Here is a 23691-nt window from a genome sequence, read left to right on the forward strand (position 1 = left end):
CAAAATAAAACTATACTTATTTTGTTATAAAAATGTAACATGTTACCTAGGTTAATAGAGGTGATTGACTGTGATAATAATTTTAAGTAATTTATTAGTAGCAAAAATAAAGTTATTGTTTAATCAAAAGTTATTTTCTTCTCCGTGCAGTATCTGTCGAAGCTCCTCTTACTATCTTCTATAACACCGTACAATTTCTGTCCAGAGGTTTCATCTTTATCGTCAACAAGGGCTGCAAGAGCTGCTTTGATTGCTTCATTTGCTTTCTCTGCTAAAGGCTTAATATCTTCTAATGATTTAGGAAGTCCCTCCTTGTTAGCCTTTTTTGCTTTCAAAACTAAAGCTGAATGTAGTTCATGATGAAGTACAGCACTATACAAGCTAAGTCTGGCATTGCCTGGATCTAAAGTATTAGTTATATTTATCAGATCTTCGCACATTTTGATTTTCTTGTCCAAAGTTTCGTCAGACATATAGCTGGGTTGCCTCCCGTAAAGTTGTACCAGCGAATGTTTGATTGAGTACAAGTGATAATGGTTCGGATGTAGAAAAGTGGAAAGACGGCACATAAGATTCTCTAGTATAGTAACTGAGTTACCCATCATCTGTACATTATCTACTTCGTCCTGCATCTGAGATATCAGCATACTGACTTGAGAGTTACCGACTTTAATGGGACACATGCTACATGCCCAATCGGTTTCATCGTCCAGTGGATCTTCTGGCAGATGGATCCCAGCGCAAGGTCCGTTTTCATCACCGATGCATCTCATAGCACTCAAGTACGTCCCCAATTCTGTCGGGTCGCTGCATCTTTCACATTTACACGAGAAATATTTCGTGTCTTTCAAATGCTGCCTCCTAGCTAGTGTACCCCATAAGGCATGACTGTACATAGTCTTTATATGCTGTCCACTTTGGATAGGCAGAACAGCTTTAACTGTTATATTGTAGAGTTCATTTTTATTCTTTGTGGACACGTTGAACGTATGCTTAGTATTTGGCACACAGCTATGTTCTAGCAAACTCGTCTCAGAAAATAAAGAGTTAAGTTCTGATCCAGAGGGTAGGCGTATTTCTAGTGCATTGGTGTCCATGATACCACATATTTTATGTAGAATGCCCTTAGAAGTGTCTGTGAAGTATTTGTTTCTTGTTTCTTGGCTGAGTTTTTCAATGAAGTTGTTGATTAAGTACTCCACTATAAATTCATTAGCCTCACTGGAACAAAGAAAAGAGAGTTAATTATGTAATTGTTGAGTAAGCAAATTCTTACTTTGATGAACTTTGCCGGCTCATCTTCAAGTTATTTTAGGCTCGAAACTCTTTAATTTCATGATACTAACTCCTGGAACTTTCTAAATAAATTAAAATACAGGTAATTTGCAGAAATTCACAGTTACTTCGAATTTTGTCGTTTAATCTAGAAGCTTTCAAACGGAAAATACTTTATATTTGAATATAATTTCTAATAAAGCCTTTAAATCGATTGAATAAATGCACCATTATACGGTATACTAATACTTCTGTTATGAACAATAATTAACTGAAAATGAATTAATTGCGTACCGTTGTGGGAACCGTACATTATTATCTTCCGTATGACCTTTTCTGGGACTAAATCGCTATACCAAACTTCTAAATTGGCTCATCTGTTTAAGGTGACGCCGCGTTAAAGTAAAAAACCGTGTTGGATATGTTTTAGATTGCTTGTTTTCTATGAGAGGCGGTCCCGGCCCCTCATAGAAAACAAGAAATGGAACAGCAAGAAATGGAAAGGGCGTAGCGACAAAATGGTTTTTGTCGCGTAATTTAAAAACCATAAATATATTTCATATAAGCTATGGGCAAATTAAAGTTTATGCTTAAAACAATTGTTTATTTACAGATTGTGGAAGCTTAAATCACTCTCCTCTGTTGGCAAAATAGGAATCCCTTTTTTATAGAGGTCTTTTTGATTGACTATTCTGTGTTATAAAAGTTGACCAATCGTGTTATGCTATGGGTAATTCAAGGACAAAGACATGATGAATACTGACAATGAACTTTAATTTCTAAGCTTTAGTCATTGCTGGGAAAAATCGAAATCGTTACAGCCAAATTATCAAGGCGTCGCCTTAAGCCTCAGAAGCACAGATAGACTCGGACTAACATTATTAGTATGGAATTGTTATAACAAAGCACATACTCATATGCTTCAGTGCCCGGTAGTCTGCACTCCATGTGCGACTGCAGCTCCATCAGCTTCTGCCACTTCTCCGGCTCCGACTTCTGCAGCAGCAGGCACCGAAGTGGAAGCAGGGCATCGTGCCTGAAAGTTTCAATAAGAACAGTTCAGGCAACGTGCCGCGTCGTAAATCGCGATGCATTTCTTAAAAGAGCCATTCAAAACCATAAAGTTAATATACCTAGCGGAATAGAGAAAAAAAAGCCTGAGCAAGAGAGATGTCACTATCAGTAACACTGCGTGGTAAAAAGAGACATGTGATACATGACAGCAGCACTCTTTTTTTGACGTCCAGTCGGCACGTGCCACACGTTGACAATCACGTTCAATCATGCTAGTGTAAGTGTGTACGTACACATATTTTTCCGCACATATGAAACCAATTTCGGGTTCGTTTGACAGCTCGAGATTTTTTTTTTATGAAATAAGGGGGCAAACGAGCAAACGGGTCACCTGATGGAAAGCAACTTCCGTCGCCCATGGACACTCGCAGCATCATAAGAGCTGCAAGTGCGTTGCCGGCCTTTTAAGAGGGAATAGGTTAATATAGTAAGGAAGGGAAGGGAATAGGGGAGGGAAGAGAGGGGAATTGGGCCTCCGGTAAACTCACTCACTCGACGAAACACAGCGCAAGTGCTGTTTCACGCCGGTTTTCTGTGAGAACGTGGTATTTGTCCGGTCGAGCCGGCCCACTCGTGCCGAAGCATGGCTCTCCCACGTAAAAGATTGTTGCTCTATTCCGCTAGGTATATTTACTTTATGTTCAAAACTTAACTACACAAGAAGATACAAATTGACAGATTTGCCGCTGTAAGCAGCGCGTTCAAAATTTGAACGCATCATTATAAAGCATCGCAACACCTCAACTCACAACAACGCGACGTTGCAATTTGCAAAGTAAATTAATATTTTATTTTACAGCTGGTATATTTTGTGTAAAATTTTAAATTTCAAAACTTTTTCCTTGATCATTATGTTAACAAAATTCAACCCTCAGGCGCAAATGCATTATCATAATAATTATGTTATCCTAATTAAGATTTTGCTGGTCTACTGAAAAAGGGCAAAGTTTTTGAGGGAACAATTTCCTATTTTCCAGAAAAAAAAAACAATTTAAAATATTTGTTAAGTCATAATTCACATCCAAATTCCGGAATCACAGGTTAAGCACGGTCTGTCGAAGTGGGAGGGTCGTTGAATTTATAACGGGGTAACAGTTACAACTTCCTAATAATTCATTTAATATCCCTTCCGAGACAAAGCTTTTGTAGGGGTCCACGAATTACGCAAGGTGTCTAGAGGGAGGGGTCAGCCAAAACTCACCGAATCTCATCTAGTGAAAACTCGAGTATTTTGTTCGAGCTATGGTGAAGTGACTCTCTAAAACAAGAACTATAATATTTAGATAACAATTTAATCCGTCAAAAATGTGAAGAAATAACAATTTAATCCGTCAAAAATGTGAAGAAATTAAAAAGTGGCAACATCGTATTGCAAGTGTCATCCCTTTCAAATCAACCAAAAAAAAAAGGGAAAACATTACGATGTTGCCACTTTTTAATTTCTTCACTTTTTTGACAGACTATATATTTCTTTACTAAATCTTACGTGAAAATGAGTGAAGAATGGGAATGAGTGAAGAGACGAGACAAATCTCAGGATATGTTATCGTAAAGTTCTCATGTAATTTATGGAATTTCCTTAAAGAAACTTTTAGAAGAGAATACTTTCATTTCCTACCACTTTTTATTGATCATTCAGCAAACCTGTGAAGGTGTGGTGAAATAATGAAGGCAAAATTAGTGCAGAATAGTTTCAATAGCTACTTAATACTGTTGCTAAAGTTTTAAACACTACCTGAAACTTTTGCTTATAAATTACAATAGACTTATAAAGTTAAGACCGGCCAAAGGATATTATATAAGTACTTTGACGATATGAAACCTTTTTCATGTTTGTACGTTATGACTTGTGAATAAAAAAGTTTACCAAATCACAAAAATAAATTATCTGCTCTAATCTACGAATAATCAAAACTATATTCGTAGTCTGTAATATCGAATAATATGGTCGAACATTGTTATGTATTATAATAGACTACTAACTATTATTCAAAGTATCGTTTAATCTTATTTTATTTAGGAAAATTATCTTCAGATGTTTCTATGACACAAGCAGGATGCAGAGGCCGCTCTACTCGCACATTCAGTAAATGATCCGACCAAAATCCGACATGTTGCACTTGTCATATCAGAATATTGACAGAAACGTGGTCAAATGTCGCACAAAACTTGTTGTTTACTATCTGAGGATCTAGACAAGTGGCAAAACGCTATCGCTAGCGCTAACGCTGACGTTACAAAATGTATGGATTGGACATTAGTATTCGCTAGCGAAGCGATGACTTATGTCAGATCGCATACATTTTGTAGCGTTAGCGCTAGCGTTAGCGTTAGCGTTTTGCCACTTGTCTAGGGGGCTGAGGACCTAGACAAGCGGCAAGCGATTATCGTAAACGCCAACGCCAACGCCACAAAATGTATAGGATTTGACATTAGTATTCGCTAGCGAAGCGATGACTTTTGTCAAATCGCATTCATTTTGTTAGCGTTTACGATAAACGCTTGCCACTTGTCTACTAGGGCCGGTGCTGCCACTAGCGTGAAAACATAATATTTATTTATTATAATATCATCCTATTTCGAAATTATATTCATGGACCTTATTGTTAGGTCCATGATCCTATTCTATATTTTTCTAGCTCTGCTCTTCGTTGTTCACTAGCATGCATCTCTCTCGAGACTTCCCTAACTTTACCGGAATTATGTAAAATGCTATGATATTGTATATTCGGTGGTATTATTACACTATCTGTAGCATATTATGTTGTTCTCCCGGTGTACATTCTACGGAAATAGATATTATTGGACAATTACTTAACAAAATTTTCCTGTGTGAGCGTTCCCGTTTCATGTTTTAGTTTGAAAAAGTAAGAAAAGTCCATTTTACATCTAAATTCTCTTCGCTGAATTATGAGAAATTCGTCTGTTGACCCATAATCATTTGTTAATTTTACACGCGTAAGAATAATTAATAAATAAATAAAAACTGTTTTACGCCTTGTTTTACATTTTTCATTAAAAAAAATCTGAAAGTTACAGATTTTAATTGAATGTGATTTTTGTGACTGTATACTCTTTACTAACTTCTGAATTCTCACGTATTATAGTAGTTACTCACGTAGGATGGCTTCGCGGACCACTTGGAATGCCTTCAGGAACCACCAGTGGTCCGCGGACCACCGGATAAGAACCACTGGTGTAAACAGACAGTTTTATTGTCAGACAGCACCGTCTCGCCCTTATACTTAAGAGGATACAACAGGGGCTAGAGAAATGAAAAAAAAGTACGTGTAATATCTACAGCTGTCTCCCTTACCTCAAGCCTCTACCGCAGAACGCGATAGAGACAACTGCAGAAAATCCAGAAAATCAACGATTCGTTGTCCCCTGATTCCTTCTCCAAAACTTAACCGATCTAAGTACTTTTTTCATTAAAGATTTAAAAAAAGGCTTAAGCTGTGTTCCTATGTTTTGCTTTTTTGTATAATCTAGCCAAATCTGTTTTCTGGACGTTTGAACACAGCGGAAAATCTGGCCATTTTTTTGGGTTTTTGAACGTTCATATCTTATTTAATAATTAAATTATGAAAAAAAAAGAAAACATAGAGACATTGTATTAGTGGCCGTAGATATTCAGGAAAAAAATTATAACTCTACTAGCATTATCCAGGGAGGAAACAGGGGACAACGTTTGTACGGAAAAACGGCGGTGTGGACTCTTCTTAATCTGTGGTCTCGCCACTGTTATACTCGGTAGATGTAAGCTCAATTACGTAATGATAGCCACTGTATTGGCATGAAGATACCTGTAGTAGTCGGCCATATTGTCGAGCACGCAGTCAGGGCGCGCGCTCAACACGTCGCACTCTCGAGCGTGGTGTAGCGGGTCTTTGAGTCCGGCGCAGCTGCCGGAGCAGATTGGCCAACCGCATCTGGAATAAACAGCAAATTAAAAAGAACTGTAGTGTATTGATAAATAAAGTCAGACACGCCCTCTAGCTGCAGTGGTGGGGTTGACATATAAAGAGATGTCGCTCGACATTCTCTTCTTCTATCAGCTACGAGCCCGAGTGGTAGTGTTGAGTGATATAACAGTGTTTAATTTACTCTTCCTACAAGATTGTACAAGTTGTACAAGAACTATAGCCCAGGAAACGTGAGCAACGGCGGTACTGCAGCAAACTGATGTCACCCAATAAAAACTTGTACTAAAACTGCCACATATTATTATAGTTCCTGTACGTTCTCTTATACTTGATGAAGGTGCTGCCTACGGTTCGGACGTAGGGTGAACCTGCTTATAATGTTCATATAAGATCCAATAGAATCGCTGCGATCAACGAGATCACAAAATTAATAAATCAATACTTTTGGATCAACACAGAACCTGTGGAAACGCTCTAAGGATAAGCTCTCAAGGATGATTTTTTCGAGAATTCCCGGTCCCTTTTTTCTATATCCTGAAATGCCGAATCCTCGTTTTAAAAATCAGGGTACCTGGCACATCTCTCTCCCACGTCCGTGAACACAGGCTTGTAGCATCCCACACAGGGCATGGACGCCTCCGGATCCGGCATGCCTTTGGGCCCGAAGACCAGCGGGCTCTCAGTCAGGACCACATCTCCAGGATTCAGGTCCCTGGCCGCTGATAAGTAGCGGCCGAAGTCGTCGGAGTGTTCTACCTGTAAATGGGTTAATGATATAACATTTTGTCGGCATTAATAATATGTGCATTCATGCCGAATTACAGCTTTGTAGGTCCTACAGTCTCTGAGCAAAACCACGGGCAGACAGACGGACGGACGGACAGACCAAAACTACGGTCTGTCCGTCCATCCCTTAACCCTAAAAAAACCCAACGAATTAGGAATTATCAGAGAAGTTGATTCAGCTTCTCTCTTCTCCCTACCAAATAACGTAGGTCCATAATTATTATGAACCTACGTTATTTGGTCGCGTTATGTCAATATCTCAAACCCAGCCGACGAATAAATCAATTTCTTTGATGGTACATTCCTAAAAACCGCCATCTTTCGATGAATAGGAAAAATTGTTCCAGGCTGTAGGCTTTCAAGTTGTGTATCATGCTCACTGCCTGCCATTTTAGTTCAGACGTAATTTTACAGATGGCGCTTATACAATTTTCTTGTTGCGTCTTAAAAATATTTTTATATAAATCGTTATTTGGCTATGATAAATATTATTATAAAAAACATTCGTACCTTGTATGGCAAATTAGTAACTGGGCCCATTCTACTGAAACAGAAAATGAAATTAATATTATGTACGAAGTATAATATTATAAAATATTAGATATTATGCTAAATATAATTCTACAAATATTCTACAAACATACACTCATAATAATTATAATAATTCTATACAATAAGCATTTTGTTCTTACAACTTGAGTCACCTTTAGTGCATAGGTATTATAGGTACCTATAGGTAAGTACTAAATATAATGGTAGAATATAGCACACACTAAACAAACCATCTTAATTTTGTTGACATAAAATGTGAGGTTTAAAATAAAGGTATTAGGCATTATGCATCATAAATCATAATACCAACGTGCAATTCTTCATAACAATTCAAAGAAATCAAAAAAAAATATTCAAATTAAAATAATTTTCTAGTTAATCTCACTGAGGTAGTAAGTACTACGTACGTTAATCTAGTGAAATTCGATCAGCCCTTCAAATACGTCTTATAATTTCCAAATTCCAAATTAAAATAGATAAAAAAAATCTTCAAAATAACTCACCTAAGGCCTGCTTTCAGTTTTCACCAAAAAATCTTATTTCAATTTTCAACTCATTTAATACTCATGACGCCACTTTTACAATAATTGTGATTTTCCTTCCAACTCAACAAAAACATGTGCGCGGGAGCATGGTTATTTCAGACTGCCGGCATTCTGACTTACGTAACTCTTGCAGATGTAAAAATAAACTCAAATTCTACTGATGAAAGTTGCACTAAATTCTAATTTGGGTTCCATATTAAAATTACGAAAGGTAAAGTAAACGTGTGATGGGAGTTAGAAAAATAATTAATTTATTGATCAGCGTGCTGTTTAAAAATGTTTCAAATGATACACACAATATGAGAAAAACAGCAACAAACAAAGTACCTAGCAAAGTACTTATCTTATATCTTTAAACGAGCAATTCTTGTATAATATAATACTAGCTATTTGACCGAGCTTTGCTCGGTATTCGATAAAACACGAATAAAATGATATTTTCTAAAAATGATTCCTAGCTAGATCGATTTATCGCCCCCGAAACCCCCTATATACTAAACTAGCTGTTGCCCGCGACTTCGTCCGCGTTAGCATAGTAGATCGCATCCCAAGTATTTATTGTATTTTTGTACAATAAATACATATAACAAGTAGTTATATGTATTTATTGTACAAAAATATTCAATATACAGAATTGACTTTCCTATGATTTTATTATATTATATATAGATATTCCGCGCGGCTTCGCTTGCGTAATTTAGGACTTTCACGCAACCGTACATTTTGCAGCAAAAAATAGCCTATGTCCCTTCATGTGGTCTATTCTTCATGTTTGCCAAATAACATAAAAATTGCTCCAGTAGTTCATAAGATAATAAGCAATTACATATAATTTCCCTCGTTTTTTCCACATTTTCATCTATTTCTTCGCTCTTATTAGTCTTAGCGTGATAAAATATAGCCTATAGCCTTCCTCGATAAATGGGCTATCTAACACTGAAATATTTTTTTAAATCGGACCAGTAGTTCCTGAGATTAGCGCGTTCAAACAAACAAACAAACAAACAAACTCTTCCCAATTATAATATTAGTATAGATTACATATTTTTCAACGAAAAGATTTTGGCTCATCCCCCTGGGTGAGCCAAAATCTTTTCGTTTTCGCTTCGTTATAGAATCGCCGATGAAAATGTATGGAATTGACATAAGCGTTCGTTAATATGACGTTGACGTTCGACTTGTCTCATGTCAATTCCATACATTTCGATTGGCGATTCTATAACGAAGCGAAAACGAAAAAGTTTCGGCTAAATGGCCTGTAGTTCCTGAGGTTAGCGCGTTCAAATAAGCCCTTTCATATAATTTCCCCCGTTTTTTATACATTTTTCTCTATTTCTTAGTTTCTATTAGTCTGAGCGTGATAAAATATAGCTTATAGCCTATCTCGATGAATGGACTATCTAACAATGAAAGAATTTTTCAAATCGGATAAGTAGTTCCTGAGATTAGCGCGTTCAGATAAGCCCTCTCATATAATTTGCCCCGTTTTTTCCACACTTTTCTCTATTTCTTTGTTCCTATTAGTCTTAGCGTTATAAAATATAGCCTACAACCTACCTCGATGAATGGACTATGTAACATTGAAAGAATTTTTCAAATCGGATAAGTAGTTCCTGAGATTAGCGCCTTCAAATAGGCCCTTTCATATAATTTTCCCCGTTTTTTCCACATTTTCCTCTATTTCTTCACTTGTATTAGTCTTAGACCCAATTTCACCAATCTCTGTTTGCTAAATCCTAACAAGGCATTACTTAACGGACCTTGGAAAATTAAGCAGACTGTTAAAATACTTACGTCCCACAGCAAAAATGTAACAGCGGATTAGTACTTAAATGCAATGTTAAGTGAACAACGAGTGAACAACTATCAATTCGTTCTTTCTTGTTATAAGGCGACGAAATTGCAATGTACAAGGTTAATACGACATGTTTGCTGCAATGTGTCACTTTCTTCCATAGTAGTATAATAGTAGATAATGCGACCAAATTAAAATATCACTGATCGCATACATTTGTTACGCTATAATAGTTCTTCTTAATTTACCAGATTAATAATTATTCTCTGTCAAAGCTGAAAACATGAATCATAATACAAACTTTTATTTACATATTTCGGTTTGGTAATTTTGATACAAGTTAGTATATTTGCAATGTCAAGGAAAATCCGAAGGCTGAATTTTTGGCAAAGTGAAAATAAATAATGATTCATAACTATGAAAATAATTAATAATAAGGACGTAGTGGAAACATGGCGGAAAGACTCAAAAGTCAAAACAGATTCTTTTATTGATATTGCATATTATTGTCTTTGAAAGTTGTTATTTTGACTCATATAACAGCCTGTTAAATATTTAACGGACCTCCATAGCAGGAATTAAATTTAACGCCGTATTAGGTGATTTAACCTGACATTAGGGCATGGTGGAACGCTCGATAGCTCTACCAGGCCATTAACTGATTTAACAAGCCATTATTTATTTAACATTGCTTGATGAAACTGGGTCTTAGCGTAATAAAATATAGGTTATAACCTTCCTCGATCAATGGGCTATCTAACACTGAAAGAATTTTTCAAATCGGACCAGTAGTTCCTGAGATTAGCGCGTTAAAATAAGCCCTTTCAAATAATTTCCCCCCGTTTTTTCCACATTTTCCCCTATTTCTTCGCTCCTATTATACTAAGCGTGATAAAATATAGCCTATAGCCTTCCTAGATAAATGGGCTATCCAACAGTAAAAGAATTTTTCAAATCGGACCAGTATAGGGGTTTCGGGGGCGATAAATCGATCTAGCTAGGAATCACTTTTTTTTAAAAAGGTCATTTTCGTGTTTTATCAAATATCGAGCAAAGCTCGGTCTAATAGCTGGTTATAATTATAATAGATAATAATATGATTATAATAAAATTTTCTTTTTCTTAGGTATGTACAAAGTTTACCTACATAATTTTATCTACATAAATACAAACAATTTTAAAATAAAAATTATTATTAGATGATACAAAAATTATTGAGGCTTGAGCACGAATAAGTCAGGGCCTAACAAAAATCAGCTTAATACGAGATAACGCAGCATTTAGGGAGCTTACGTGGTTTTCCAGACCACCTGTCTGAATTTTTCATTTCATTAATAAAATGCAACCTAAGTAAAATCGTTATATTAATCGTCCGCCTGTCTACTATCACTGATTTATTAGCGACTAGTACTGTTGTAATTTTTCATTTCTTTGGCACAGGTTCAAAACCTTTCATGCCTCCATGCCATGCCATGCATGTGTCTATTTCAAACGAGTTTTGTATTGGTTCGGACACGGTACACACGTATTTTATGATCGGTGGTAACCATGGAGTTTTATCCGAAACGAGAGATTCCTGTATGTGACGTTTGTCAGGAGCCAGCCAACCAGACTTGTGGAGGATGTAAGCTGGTGTATTACTGCTCCAAAGCTCACCAGAAGATCGGCTGGCGGGAAGGCCACAAGTTCAACTGCCGAGCCTTCAAAGTGCAGTATTCGGATAGCTTCGGAAGACACATGGTAGCGACTAGAGACATCAAGCAAGGAGAGATCATCCTGAAGGAGAAACCGGCAGTGATTGGACCGAAGATCTCTTGCACACCGCAGTGTCTGACGTGTGGTAAGAAGCTAAGTCCTATGCAAGTCGGAAACACGCTAGACTTTTACAAATGTTCCTTGTGTAATTGGCCCATGTGTGACTCCGTTTGCGAACAATCAGAGGTCCACAGCGAGCAGGAGTGCAAGATAATGACGAAAAGAAAATATAAATGTGACATAAAATACGAGAGACCAGACAAACTGGAGGCAGCATACTGTGTTATAGCACCGCTTCGAGTGATGCTACTGAAAGAAACGAATCCAAAACAGTTTGAAAATGTCATGAACCTGGAAACGCATTTGGAGGACAGAATAAACACCCCTCTTTATTTGGTTTTAAAGGCTAATCTCGTTACGTTTATAGTTCAAGTACTCGAATTGCCGTTTACAGAAGAAACTATTCTGAAAGTTGCATCTATATTCGATACGAATTCGTTCGATGTACGATCGCACGATGGATGCAAAAGGTTGCGTGCTATTTATGTCACTGCATCAATGATGAACCATAACTGTAGGCCCAATACGAGACATATTTATCTGGGTGATGATCACATATTGGCTTTGATAGCGACCGTGCCGATTGCCAAAGGTGAAATGATTACAGCGACTTACACGAATTCCTTGTGGGGGACTCTCGATAGGCGAAGACATTTGAGGACAATGAAATGCTTCGACTGTGAATGTAAGAGATGCGCCGATCCTACAGAATTTGGAACATACTTAGGAAATATATTCTGTTCATTGTGTAATAGTCCGTACAAAGTTGACACTACAACTCGAGGTGCGATGTTGGTATCCACAAATCCATTCGACGAATCTGCTCCGTGGAAATGTGAAAAGTGTAGCCATATTATTCAAGGCCGCCAAATGGTTTGGGGTAACAATGCTCTCAAAGATGAACTCAATAAATTAAATAAGACTGGACCCACACATCTCGAAGAGTTTTTGGACAAGTACAAAGAGACGCTACATCCAACTAACCATTTGGTGGTTCAAGCTAAGATGGGCTTGATGCAGATTTATGGAAATTACAAAGGATACACCTTAGCAGGTAAAACAGTTTTTTTAGCATACAATAAAATACTACAATAAGAAGGTTGTGTGTAGTACAGACGATAAAGTTGTTCAAACTTTTTAAATGTTTTATTCTTGTCTAATACGTTTATATCTTCGCAAGCAATATTTAATATTGTTTGTATACTTAGAAAATTAAGTTATAGTTATCTATCACATAGCTTTTGATTAGTGAAACGGTAAGTATACATAATTAATCGCCAATAAAAAATATAATCTTTTTCAGAAATGTCAGATCTTCTAATAAAGCGTAAGATTGACCTATGCCATGAACTTTTGGAGGTGGCAGATAAAATAGAGCCAGGCTGGTCCAGGTTCCGAGGCACGATACTTCTGGAACTGCAATCAGCATTAGTTGTTCAAACTAAGAGAGAATATGAAGCTGGAATATTAACAAAGGCGGGAGCACAAGTAAGTACTACTAAAACTTGTAAAGAAAATCTATGAATCTACGTACTAAGAAAAAAAAAGTTTTGTGTGCATTGAGTAAGCTCTGAAACTCTAGTAGTTTCAGAGCTTACTCAATGGCCGAGGTCTATTTTGATGAAATTACTATGAAACACAGTATACTTTTTATCGCGGAAAAATGTACTATTTCCGTGGGATTGTATATGTGGGATTCTATTTTGTTTTATAAAAAAAAATAGAATTCGGTGATGGAACTGATGTGCAGTGGGTGATTACGCCTTTTTATTTTAAAATCACTATGATAAACCTAAAAATATAATTAAAATATCTGAATATTTCTGAATTTCAGGATCAACTTATGCAAAGCATGGACCTGCTGCAGGAAGCAGTTAACATTCTTAGACAAGAGCCACACATGAAAGACACCCTACAAATTAAAGTTAAAGAACTAACTACATTACTGGATAGTACTAGCGAATCAACTGTAGATTTGTGAATCTATAGTAGATTCGCTATATAAATGAAAGTAAAATTCCTGTAAACACTTTGTATTTCGCATCTACTTATTAATAAAGTATTTACTATAAGACTTAATGAATAATATTTTGTATTGTTATTATTAAGATTATATTTTAGGCTAAGTTGCCAAGTTAACTAAAAAGTCAGAACTAGTACTAGCACAACACGCTAATACTGAAGTCTGAAACTATACTAGTTTCAGTAGCTGTCTTTTTTATATTTTTCATGTAGTGTTACTATAGGTCGCCCCGCACCTCCCCCGCGGGCGAAAACAAATGGGGAGAATGTGAGCCGTAAGGCTCTGGAGAGTCGCAAGATTAAGGAGAGCCGCTGCAAGGCTACGAAGAGCCGTAAGGTGGAGTCTTCTTGACCTGGCAAGGACGAGAGCAGGGGGTGCGATGAGGAGGGCTTCACACTGGTGGAGAGAAGGAAGAAGAAGCCCGCCGCCCGCAACCATCGCGGCACCGCGCCATATGTACCTGAGCTGCGTCTGCGGAGCGAGGTCCCCGCGACGCCCCTGTACATATCCCGCCTGCACTGGTCCATAGAGGTCGAAGACGTCGTGGACTACATCCAGAAGAAGACGACACTGCGCTTGAGGGTCGAGCGTCTGCAGTCTCGCCACAAAATTAACTTTAGTTCCTTTGTGGTGAGAGTACCGACGAATCTTATTTCGACCTTTGAGGCGCCGGAGTTCTGGCCGATGGATGTGGTCTACCAGAGGTTCCGGGGGAGACTCCGGAATGAAGCGCGTCACGTAGCCGTCAACACGTGACAAAGTGTAGTTTTTTAAGTGTATAATAATAATATGTATGTAGGTCGTTAAGGTATATTATATTATAATATGAATATGTATGTTAGTCTGTAAGGTATTTGTATTATGGGCCTAGATGCCTGAAATAAATGGTAAAATAAAATAAATAAATATAATACTTTTATTTTTGTATTTAATTTGATTAGTACTTACAACACTTTGACCGTTTTCACCAACATCACCTCTAAAATTCAGGTGTCCCTTAAGCCAATATAAGGGGCACCTAACGGCAGTTTTGTTTTCACCGACGTTTAAGGTGACTTACACTTAGGTGACGTATGTGGCAACGACGACGACGTTAGATGACGGTTGCCTTGAGAATGAATCTGTTATCGAATGGCCGTCTGATATTGTACTTGTAAAATAGCGAACTCCCATAAATATCTTCATATTTATGGGAGTTCGCTATTTTACAAGGGGCACCTAACGTCAGTTTTGTTTCAATAATTTAGGGGATGAATTGACAACCCTGTAACTCTTAGGTGACGTATATCACTACATAGTATAAAACAAAGTCGCTTTTTCTTTCCACATGTCCCTTTGTTCCCTTTAACTGCGGTTTTCTTTAATAAATAGAGTGATTAAAGAGGAAGGTTTGTGATAAATATGAAGATATTTATGGGAGTTCGCTATTTTACAAGTACAATATCAGACGGCCATCCGATAACAGATTCATTGTCAAGACAACCGTCATCTAACGTCGTCGTCGTTGCCACATACGTCACCTAAGTGTTACGGGGTCGTCAATTCATCCCCTAAATTATAAGTGTCACCTAATGGTTTGACGGATGAATCGCATAATAGGTTGTTTTAATCAAAATATACGTCACCTAAGTTTTACGGGCTTGTCAATTCATCCCTTAAATTATAATGGTTTAGGTGTCACTTAAACGTTGATGAAAACAAAACTTGCGTTAGGTGCCCCTTATATTGGCTTAAGGGACACCTACATTTTAGGTGTCGTTGGTGAAAACGGGCATTAGTGTCACTCAAACGTCGGTGAAAACAAAACTGACGTTAGGTGCCCCTTATATTGGCTTAAGGGATACCTAAATTTTAGGTGATGTTGGTGGAAACGGGCAGTACCCTAAAGTTAAGATTAATGTTTTAATAACTTATTTTCATAACTAAGATAGTATTAGTAGTAATTTTACCATATATCAGCTGTTAAACAATATAGATTAGCTTTAAAGTAATTTACTTTCGGCATCATCCCAAAATATTATATTTGTTCCATTTTAAGAGGAGTCAATTTTGTAGGCTTAGTTAACTCATCCTTAGGAACACTAAGCTCTACCGTCTGTTTGTTTATTTGTAGAATATTCTTCAGCGCCCGAGAGATCTTGCGATTTGCTTTGAGGTTTGTGTCTATTACAAATACTCTTTCTTCGTTGTTCTGATCAGCCGTATTATGTTTCTTTTGGATCTGGAATGGAAAACTTGTCACGTTTAATTTTATAAAAAAAAAATTATACTAGTTTCTCATACCCTCAAATAAATCAATGTTATATTTTATACCATCACACTTTAACAGGAGAAGCATAAGATGCAAATATTTAATATAGCCAACCTTTACAATGCAATCTAATCATAAATAATATTAATATTAGTCTCATATAGGTTACATTTCAATTATTCAATTAATTCTACAGTAAGCAAGTTTTTATGATTATATTAAGTTAATGGTTCCCGAACAAAACTACAAAGAAAGTTAGGAATAAGATGAACAGCCAGAATATTACCGTAGCGCAAATGCAGCACCAGGAACCGAAACTAAAGCACCTGATGCCAGGAGTCCTGTCCATGGCACGCCTGAAGCGGACGTTGGTGAAGCCGTAGATGAGAGGGTTGATGGCGCTGTTCACGTACATGAGGTAGTTTGCCGTGAACCACATGATCTCATATCCACCTTCCACCTGAAAATGCGGTAAAGTTATAATATTTTGATATTAGAATAATACTAAGATAAAGTAGAAGTAACTGACATTTCGGATGCTACGATGCCACAGTCAGATATTACACTCACACAAAACAGGCACATCAAACTTATAACACCTGTCCTTTTGGTCAGAACTCGGAGGGTAAAAATGTGAGGCAGTGAAAAGTGGAACAGCTGAGGAAATTATAATTTTTAATTTAATAAAATTTCAAGACAACAAGCAATATCTTGATTAAAACAATGTTACATTCTATATAAACGATTAAATATTAGAATATGACACAAAAACAATACCGCGTTAATCTCATTGTTCAAGTTGTTTCTCCAGTACAGCATGATGGTGTACGGGATGCGGCAGACGGCGGTGGTGATGAGCACGCAGGCTGTGATGCGGAGAGCCTTGGTTCTGGCTCTGGAGACCGTCTGACCTCCGCCACGGGACGCTAGCTCCCTAGCGCTCCATTCGAGGCGCCACATTATTGTTCCATACTGGAATATGATAATAAACTGTATAAATATCACGGGAAAAAACATAAGTTATTATTTGTCGTGGAAAAAGTCTTACCTTGTCCTTAGAATCATATTTATAGTACCATATTTTAGCAAATTCTTGCCTTTTTTGCGCTGGAAATTACATCTTATCTTATATCTTTAAACGAGAAATTCTTGTATATATATAATTGGAATCTCGGAATCGGCTCAAATGATTTTCATGAAATTTAGTTTATAGGGGGTTTCGGGAGCGATAAATTGAACTAGCTAGGAATCATTTTTAGAACATATCATTTTATTCGTGTTTTATCGAATACCGAGCAAAGCTCAGTTAAATAGCTAGTCTTGTTAAAATATGAAGTTACTTAATCTGAATAATTTAAAAAGCTAGATAACATACTAAACATACCGTAACCACCATCACACCTAGAGGTATCCAAACCAAAAGAAGCAAGATGAAATGCCAATAAATGCCAAGAACTTTCAGATCTTCAACACAGAACGACTCCAGAAAATCCAGCCATTGTCGTTCCTGGAACAAGATGACAATAACGTACTATTGTGGTACTATTGTTTAAAGCAGTTAAATGAGTTTAAAATTACTTAATTCTGCTCGTAAAAGTATGGCATAATAATATTATGACAACACAAACCAAACGGGCTCAAATCGTCCTCGTTTCTATGATGAAATAATCAGTGATAATAATGAAATCTGTACCAACTACTCGTAATATCCATTAAAGTCATAATAGGTTTAAGGTTACCATGTATTCTCGTTTTATCATCCAAGGCAGTGACAATCCAAAGGGAATGATCCATGCAGCTATGATCAGCTTTGGAGCAACAGCCTTTGTGATCCTCGCTTCAGAAGTAAGTGCTGCCGCCGCCAGTCGATCGTAGGACACCATCATGACAGCTATCACACTGGCTAGGAGGAGTGTTGCTAAAAGAAATGGTTCTAGATTAGTTGCATAGATATATTTTTGGAAGGATTCTATTGGTTGCATCTTTGCATATAAATAATGTTTTTGTAGGTAGTAATATTGTTCTGAATAAAATAAAAACACAATACGACCAAATAATAGTGCAATAAATAATAGATACTTACTTACTCGTAATGTTTTGTATAAGTCAATAGCCAATAGGGTCTCAAGTCATGCATGACCTTGTTTTTTCCCTCACCTTGTAAAAATCCCTCAAAACGACATCCAAAGTTCTTCAAAACGTAGTTCTGGTAGAAATCCCTGACCAACATGAACCAGGGGCATATCAGCAGATTCAGCAGGTCTGCCAACGCCAGGTTGCCAATCAGGTAGTTGCTGGCCGTCCACAACCACTTGTTCTTGATGAGGATGATCAGGATAATGGTGTTGAGGAAGATTCCGAAGACACCAACCACGACCATGGCGGTGGACTTCAGCGCTACCTCCTTCACCGGTTTCACATGCCATAGCGTATTTGGGAATGGATATTCGGAAGTGTCAAGCTGGAAAATTTTGATTATCATTAATAAGCACATTCTTAAAATATAGTATAGTAGACTAAATAAGGCATTTATAGCAGGTAATGTTTAATTCCATTCATTGCTGTATTTATTTATAATTTTGTGATTGATCCTTTGCCAAAATTTATTTTTGGATACTGTAATTAGGTACTTATTAAGATTTAAACCTATATCCATGTATTTTATAGTCCGATATAAAACTCAAAACTAAGTCTATCCAACTGTCTGTTCACCTTTTTACCGCTATACGCCAGTGCAACGATTTTTAGGAATACATTTTTCGTTCAGGATATGAGATAGTTTTACTCGCCGAGATATGTAGGCACGGTATTGTTCACGGAGCGTATTAGCTCCGTGGTATTGTTGCACAACAATTATGATAATTATTATAATGTCTTAAAAAATTTCAGAACCAAATTTGGCAGGGGGAAACCAAACAGAGTTTGGTTTTTATAAAGCAAAACACTTAAAAATCCAAAAAACTCACATCGTTCAAATAATCCGTGGTCCAGTTTGTGAAATATTTTGGTAAATCGTCGAAGTCGTCGAAGAAAGGCCTCATGTTGTCGCGCCATGGGCACACAGTAGTCCATTACTATGAAAGGTTTTTTATCAGCCATGATTGATAGTGCTGGATTATGTTCGGTCAATCAAGGTTGTTAACTGATACCAGCTTTTGTGTTGATAGTTTTGTTTTAGCTTTTTATTCGAATGCAATTTTTAATGCTTTTTTTCATCTAGGTACCTACGCTTGCTAGTAGCAGAGTAGACAGAATATAATTGTGCAAGTAACTACGAGGCGATGCGTGCGGCGAGGCGATGCGGATAATCTTTAAGAGGGAACACCAACACTGATTTTCCATACAAGACAAATGATTTTTTAAATATAATATTGGGATCTGTTAAAGCTATGCCTGTACGTTAGTTTTTTTCTAAATTTACTAATAAATAAAAAATATGACCCTTCAAAAATCACATAAAATGACTGCCCCGTACCCCGCCAATCCACCGACCATAAAACAAATTTGAAAACTGATCTTTAGGATAAAATAAAAACGTAGGAAGACTCACTCTTTCTGAAGATATATAAAAAAAAATTAGGGGGTCCGCAGTATGCACCACCATTTTAAAAGTGGGCCATGAAACAAAAGAATTTGGGAACCCCTGATTTAAATTAAAGTGCACCGCAAATATCTGCGACATAATAAAATGACATTACGATGGGATCAACAAAGAAATATTATAACGTTACCGTTATAATATTTCTTTGTTGATCCCATCGTAATGTCATTTTATTATTTTATTATTTAAATAATTATTATAATACGAAAGCACAATATTTACCCTAACGAAAGTATGATAGAACTGTGAATATTAGGGACTAATAATATTATACTTAATTAATGTGAAAGTGTGTGTCTGTTTGTCCGCTGCACTAATTTTGCCAAAAATTGCTTTTTATCTCGGAAAAATGTACGGTTCCGGAGCGATAAACGCAGTTGTGAGCGTCATCTATTAAAAATTAATTTCAGTCTCGACATATTGATGAACTTGTAGTAACAAAAATTGACACTTTTCTCATTGATACAAATAAACTTGTAATTTCCGTACTTACATAATATTTTGTTTAATAAATATTTTTTTTATGTGTGGACCGCGAAGGTCATTTTAATTCTTAAAGCGGACCCCGAGCGAAACTAATTGGTGACCACTGACCCCTGTTTAAATGATTTTTTTCCTTTGAAAAACTTTTGCAGTTTTTTTAAAAGCGCCATCTATAAAAACATTGTGATAACATAACAGCGGATATTGAGATGAGTTTTGTAAACTCTTTGTGATGCCGGCATCTTAGTTATAGGTTGTAAGCAGAGATGGCGCTCCTATTCTTATTTTCTTCTTCGCGGTAATTTAAGTTTACAAGAGATACGGTACGATAAAAATTGTTATTAAAGAAGAACATGCTTGGTCCGCAATCCGCACACAATGTGTCGGCGGTCCGGATGCGCACCGCGGTCCACCATTTGGTGACCCCAGATTTAAGAAATACTGTCAGGATTTTTCATGAGACTATAGCTGAATACTATCTAATAAATTACATTAGCTGTACAATTTTCAGATTACTATAAGTTTAACTCTTGACACTAGAATTTATAACAAAGAATAAATAAATATTTATACCATAATATTATTAAGTATATTAATATTATATTAATATAATAATTTTAAACACAATACACTCCTTCTGCACTGTGCAGTTGAGTAAAATGTATATACATTTTACTCAACTGCACAGTGCATATATTATGTTACGTGTGTGTTTATCACGACAGCGATCAAAACATCCGGTACTTATTCCTATCAGCCGACTAATGCTCGTTTAATTTCGTGTGTTCCACCAAAATTCAAATGCGTCTCCCCATTGTTTGGAATGGGAAATAAAATTATCATACGTGATGAAACTAGAAAAGTTATATATTAAAGCACATACAGCACAGCACATACAGCTTCAGCACGAATGGGCTAGCTCATACGCATGAATATCAGGGTCTTACAGAAAATGGCGTGAAACTGCGTGAAACCATGTTTTTTTAAATGAAATAAGGGGGGCAAACGAGCAAACGGGTCACCTGATGGAAAGCAACTTCCGTCGCCATGGACACACGCAACATAAAAAGAGCTGCAGGTGCGTTGCCGGCCTCTTAAGTGGGAATAGGATTACAGGGTAGGGGAGGTAAGGAAGGGAGAAAGGAAAGGGTAGGGAATTAGGCCTCCGGTAATCTCACTCACTCGGCGAAACACAGCGCAAGCGCTGTTTCACACCGGTTGTGAGCCCGTGGTATTTCTCCGGTCGAGCCAGCCCATTCGTGCCGAGGCATGGCTCTACCAAGCATGTAAATATTTTCGCAGAGTCAACACCGATTCCACAGTTTTCCTGCCAAGAGTTCTTGTATATTGTCTTCATTAGCACTTTTAAACCTGGTTAATCACTCGTCGAAATGTCATCCAACGTTTTTGAATAATAAAATTTCTGCCAGAAAAGCTCAGAAACCAGCCCTAAGGAGCCAGCCCCGTAACCATCATCCCTCTAGAATCTAGACTCTAGAAAGTAGCCGGAAAGTTAATCAAAAGTCAAAACTACAGTAAGATAGCAGTCTAATCCCCTATCCTATTCCATTTCCTACCCTATTAACCTATTCCCTCTTAAAAGGCCGGCAACGCACCTGCAGCTCTTCTGATGCTGCGAGTGTCCATGGGCGACGGAAGTTGTTCTCCATCAGGTGACCCGCTTGCTCGTTTGGCCCCTTGTTTTATATAAAAAATCCGCCAAGTACGAGTTGAACTCGCGCACGAAGGGTTCCGTACCACAATGGAGCAAAAAAAGACTGAAAATTGTGTTATAGGAGACACGCACAGACGGACAGACATTGAAGTCTTAGTAATAGTGTCCCGTTTTTACCCTTTGGGTACGGAACCCTAAAAAAGACAGTAAATTATAAATCCGTACTAATATTATAATTGAGCGACAGTGTGTGACCTGTTGGACTACCTGACTGTTACCTATGGCTCTTAACGACCCAAGAAGCTGAACCGATTTTGTTGAAATTTGGTATGCAGACATTTGAGACCAGAGGAAAGACATAGGATTGGTTTTGTTGCGGAAAATGTACGGTAAATAGTTTTAGGCGCAACGTTAGCCAGTTATAAATATAACATAAAATCATGATCGTTTTACAAAAGACAGTCACAACAACAGCAGACGAAACTCAATCTGTCGGCTAAACCGTAATTGGTGATAATTTGACACATCGCCGTGAACACAGCGGATAAAGAAGCGTCAACCTCCGCCATTAGCGTCTACATGGATGGTGATAATCTAGAACAGACAGAATCAGTATAAATAAAAATTAATAAAAAAATTTGTCTCGCTATAACTCGAGAACGGCTAAACCGATTTGGCTTATAAAATTAACTATTAAAATGTCTTGATATGGAAGTGTTATGACTTATGAAGTTTACCGGGGCATCTAGTTATAGGTACATGATTTCTACATGATTTTAATACAATTTTATGCCACTCAAATTATCTCCATACACTAGATGGGTATTGGGTAGCTCCGTGGTATTGGGTATTGATATTTTTAGAGGTAACATTGTCTCAAACCGCAGAATCGTTTTTGATGGGTAAGGAGATACTTTGAGTCTCAGCGGGAAAGAACATAATAAATATTAGGAAATTCCGGAAAAAATATCAATACTAATATTATAAATGCAAAAGTGTGTCTGCCTGTCTGTCTGTTACCTCTTTGGCATTCAGAAGTTACTTTGACTTGTTCCTAAAAAAAGGAACGGTTCCCACGCGACAAACGAGATTTGGCGCAACGGAGTTACGGGCGTTATCTAGTTATAAAATATGTGAACGTGTATCTGTCTGTCTGTTATCTCTTCACGCCCAAACCGCTGACCCTATTTTGCTTTAGGTATGGAGATATTTTGAGTCCCGGGAAAGGGCATAGGATAATTTTAATCATGAAAAAATGCACGGTTCCCGCGCGATAAACTAGTTTAAGCGTAACGGCACAGAATATATATTAGTAGTACCAAGTAACGGAGTTGCAGGCGTCATCTATACTGCTTAAGAGGAGTCCACACCGCCGTTTTTCCATACAAACGTTGTACCCTGTTTCCTCCCTGGATAATGCCAGTAGAGTTATGATTTTTTTCCTGAATATCTATGGCCACTATTAGCATGTCCCTATGTTTTATTTTTTTTTTTCATAATTTTATTATTAAAAAAGATAAGAACGTCCAAAAACCCAAAAAAATGGCCAGATTTTCCTCTGTGTTCAAACACCCAGAAAACAAAACTGGCTTAAATGTACAAAAAAAATAAAACATAGGAGCACAGCTCAAGCCTTGCTTAAATTTTTAATGAAAAAAGTACTTAAATCGGTTAAGTTTTGGAGAAGGAATCAGCGGACAATGAATCGAAGAAATTCTGTTCTTTTATTAGAACTTTTGTCGTGTTGTCTCTATCGCGCTCTGCGGTGGGAGACTTGAGATTGGTGAGACAGCAATACATTTTCAAATACCTATTATCAATTTCTCTCGCCCCTGGTGTATCCTCTTAATATGGGCCATAGAGTGGTAATAGACAGACTGACAAATACAC

The 23691-nt window shown here is 37.2% G+C and overlaps 3 protein-coding genes across 3 annotated transcripts; 1 reads left to right on the top strand and 2 right to left on the bottom strand.

Moving 5' to 3' along the window:
• Window positions 1-65: 65 nt before the first annotated feature.
• Window positions 66-8275, bottom strand: LOC121735594 (SET domain-containing protein SmydA-8). The gene is made up of 6 exons (XM_042126453.1): window positions 8117-8275; window positions 7572-7605; window positions 6847-7031; window positions 6156-6281; window positions 2189-2311; window positions 66-1221 (listed from the first exon to the last, which is right to left on the bottom strand). The coding sequence occupies exons 2-6, from the start codon at window positions 7599-7601 to the stop codon at window positions 120-122; spliced, it is 1566 nt and encodes a 521-aa protein (XP_041982387.1). The 5' UTR covers window positions 7602-7605; window positions 8117-8275; the 3' UTR covers window positions 66-119.
• Window positions 8276-11370: 3095 nt separating this feature from the next.
• Window positions 11371-13834, top strand: LOC121735557 (SET domain-containing protein SmydA-8). The gene is made up of 3 exons (XM_042126407.1): window positions 11371-12822; window positions 13072-13256; window positions 13603-13834. Exons 1-3 carry the CDS (start codon window positions 11502-11504, stop codon window positions 13747-13749), a joined length of 1653 nt encoding a protein of 550 aa, XP_041982341.1. The 5' UTR covers window positions 11371-11501; the 3' UTR covers window positions 13750-13834.
• A 1906-nt stretch (window positions 13835-15740) lies between these two features.
• Window positions 15741-19180, bottom strand: LOC121735400 (neuropeptide receptor 22). The gene is made up of 7 exons (XM_042126224.1): window positions 19009-19180; window positions 18200-18503; window positions 17782-17960; window positions 17427-17549; window positions 16820-17014; window positions 16329-16502; window positions 15741-16012 (listed from the first exon to the last, which is right to left on the bottom strand). The coding sequence occupies exons 1-7, from the start codon at window positions 19081-19083 to the stop codon at window positions 15809-15811; spliced, it is 1254 nt and encodes a 417-aa protein (XP_041982158.1). The 5' UTR covers window positions 19084-19180; the 3' UTR covers window positions 15741-15808.
• Window positions 19181-23691: the final 4511 nt, after the last annotated feature.

The sequence above is a fragment of the Aricia agestis genome, chromosome 17 (genome assembly GCF_905147365.1).
Source record: "Aricia agestis chromosome 17, ilAriAges1.1, whole genome shotgun sequence".
Classification (NCBI taxonomy): Eukaryota; Metazoa; Arthropoda; class Insecta; order Lepidoptera; family Lycaenidae; genus Aricia; species Aricia agestis.

Bases quoted from the DNA above. Each gene is read 5' to 3' on its own strand.
- LOC121735400 (XM_042126224.1), bottom strand. From the start codon at position 19,083: ATGAGGCCTTTCTTCGACGACTTCGACGATTTACCAAAATATTTCACA. The intron at 17,550-17,781 runs GTAACCTTAAAC...ATCTTGTTCCAG, and splicing joins TGATAAAACGAGAATACATG to GAACGACAATGGCTGGATTT. The intron at 17,015-17,426 runs GTATGTTTAGTA...ATCATATTCCAG, and splicing joins TAGGTGTGATGGTGGTTACG to TATGGAACAATAATGTGGCG.
- LOC121735557 (XM_042126407.1), top strand. From the start codon at position 11,502: ATGGAGTTTTATCCGAAACGAGAGATTCCTGTATGTGACGTTTGTCAG. The intron at 12,823-13,071 runs GTAAAACAGTTT...AATCTTTTTCAG, and splicing joins CAAAGGATACACCTTAGCAG to AAATGTCAGATCTTCTAATA. The intron at 13,257-13,602 runs GTAAGTACTACT...TCTGAATTTCAG, and splicing joins TAACAAAGGCGGGAGCACAA to GATCAACTTATGCAAAGCAT.
- LOC121735594 (XM_042126453.1), bottom strand. From the start codon at position 7,601: ATGGGCCCAGTTACTAATTTGCCATACAAG. The intron at 6,282-6,846 runs GTACCCTGATTT...TGTTTATTCCAG, and splicing joins GTGGGAGAGAGATGTGCCAG to ATGCGGTTGGCCAATCTGCT. The intron at 1,222-2,188 runs GTATGTGCTTTG...TCTTTGTTCCAG, and splicing joins CCGGGCACTGAAGCATATGA to TGAGGCTAATGAATTTATAG.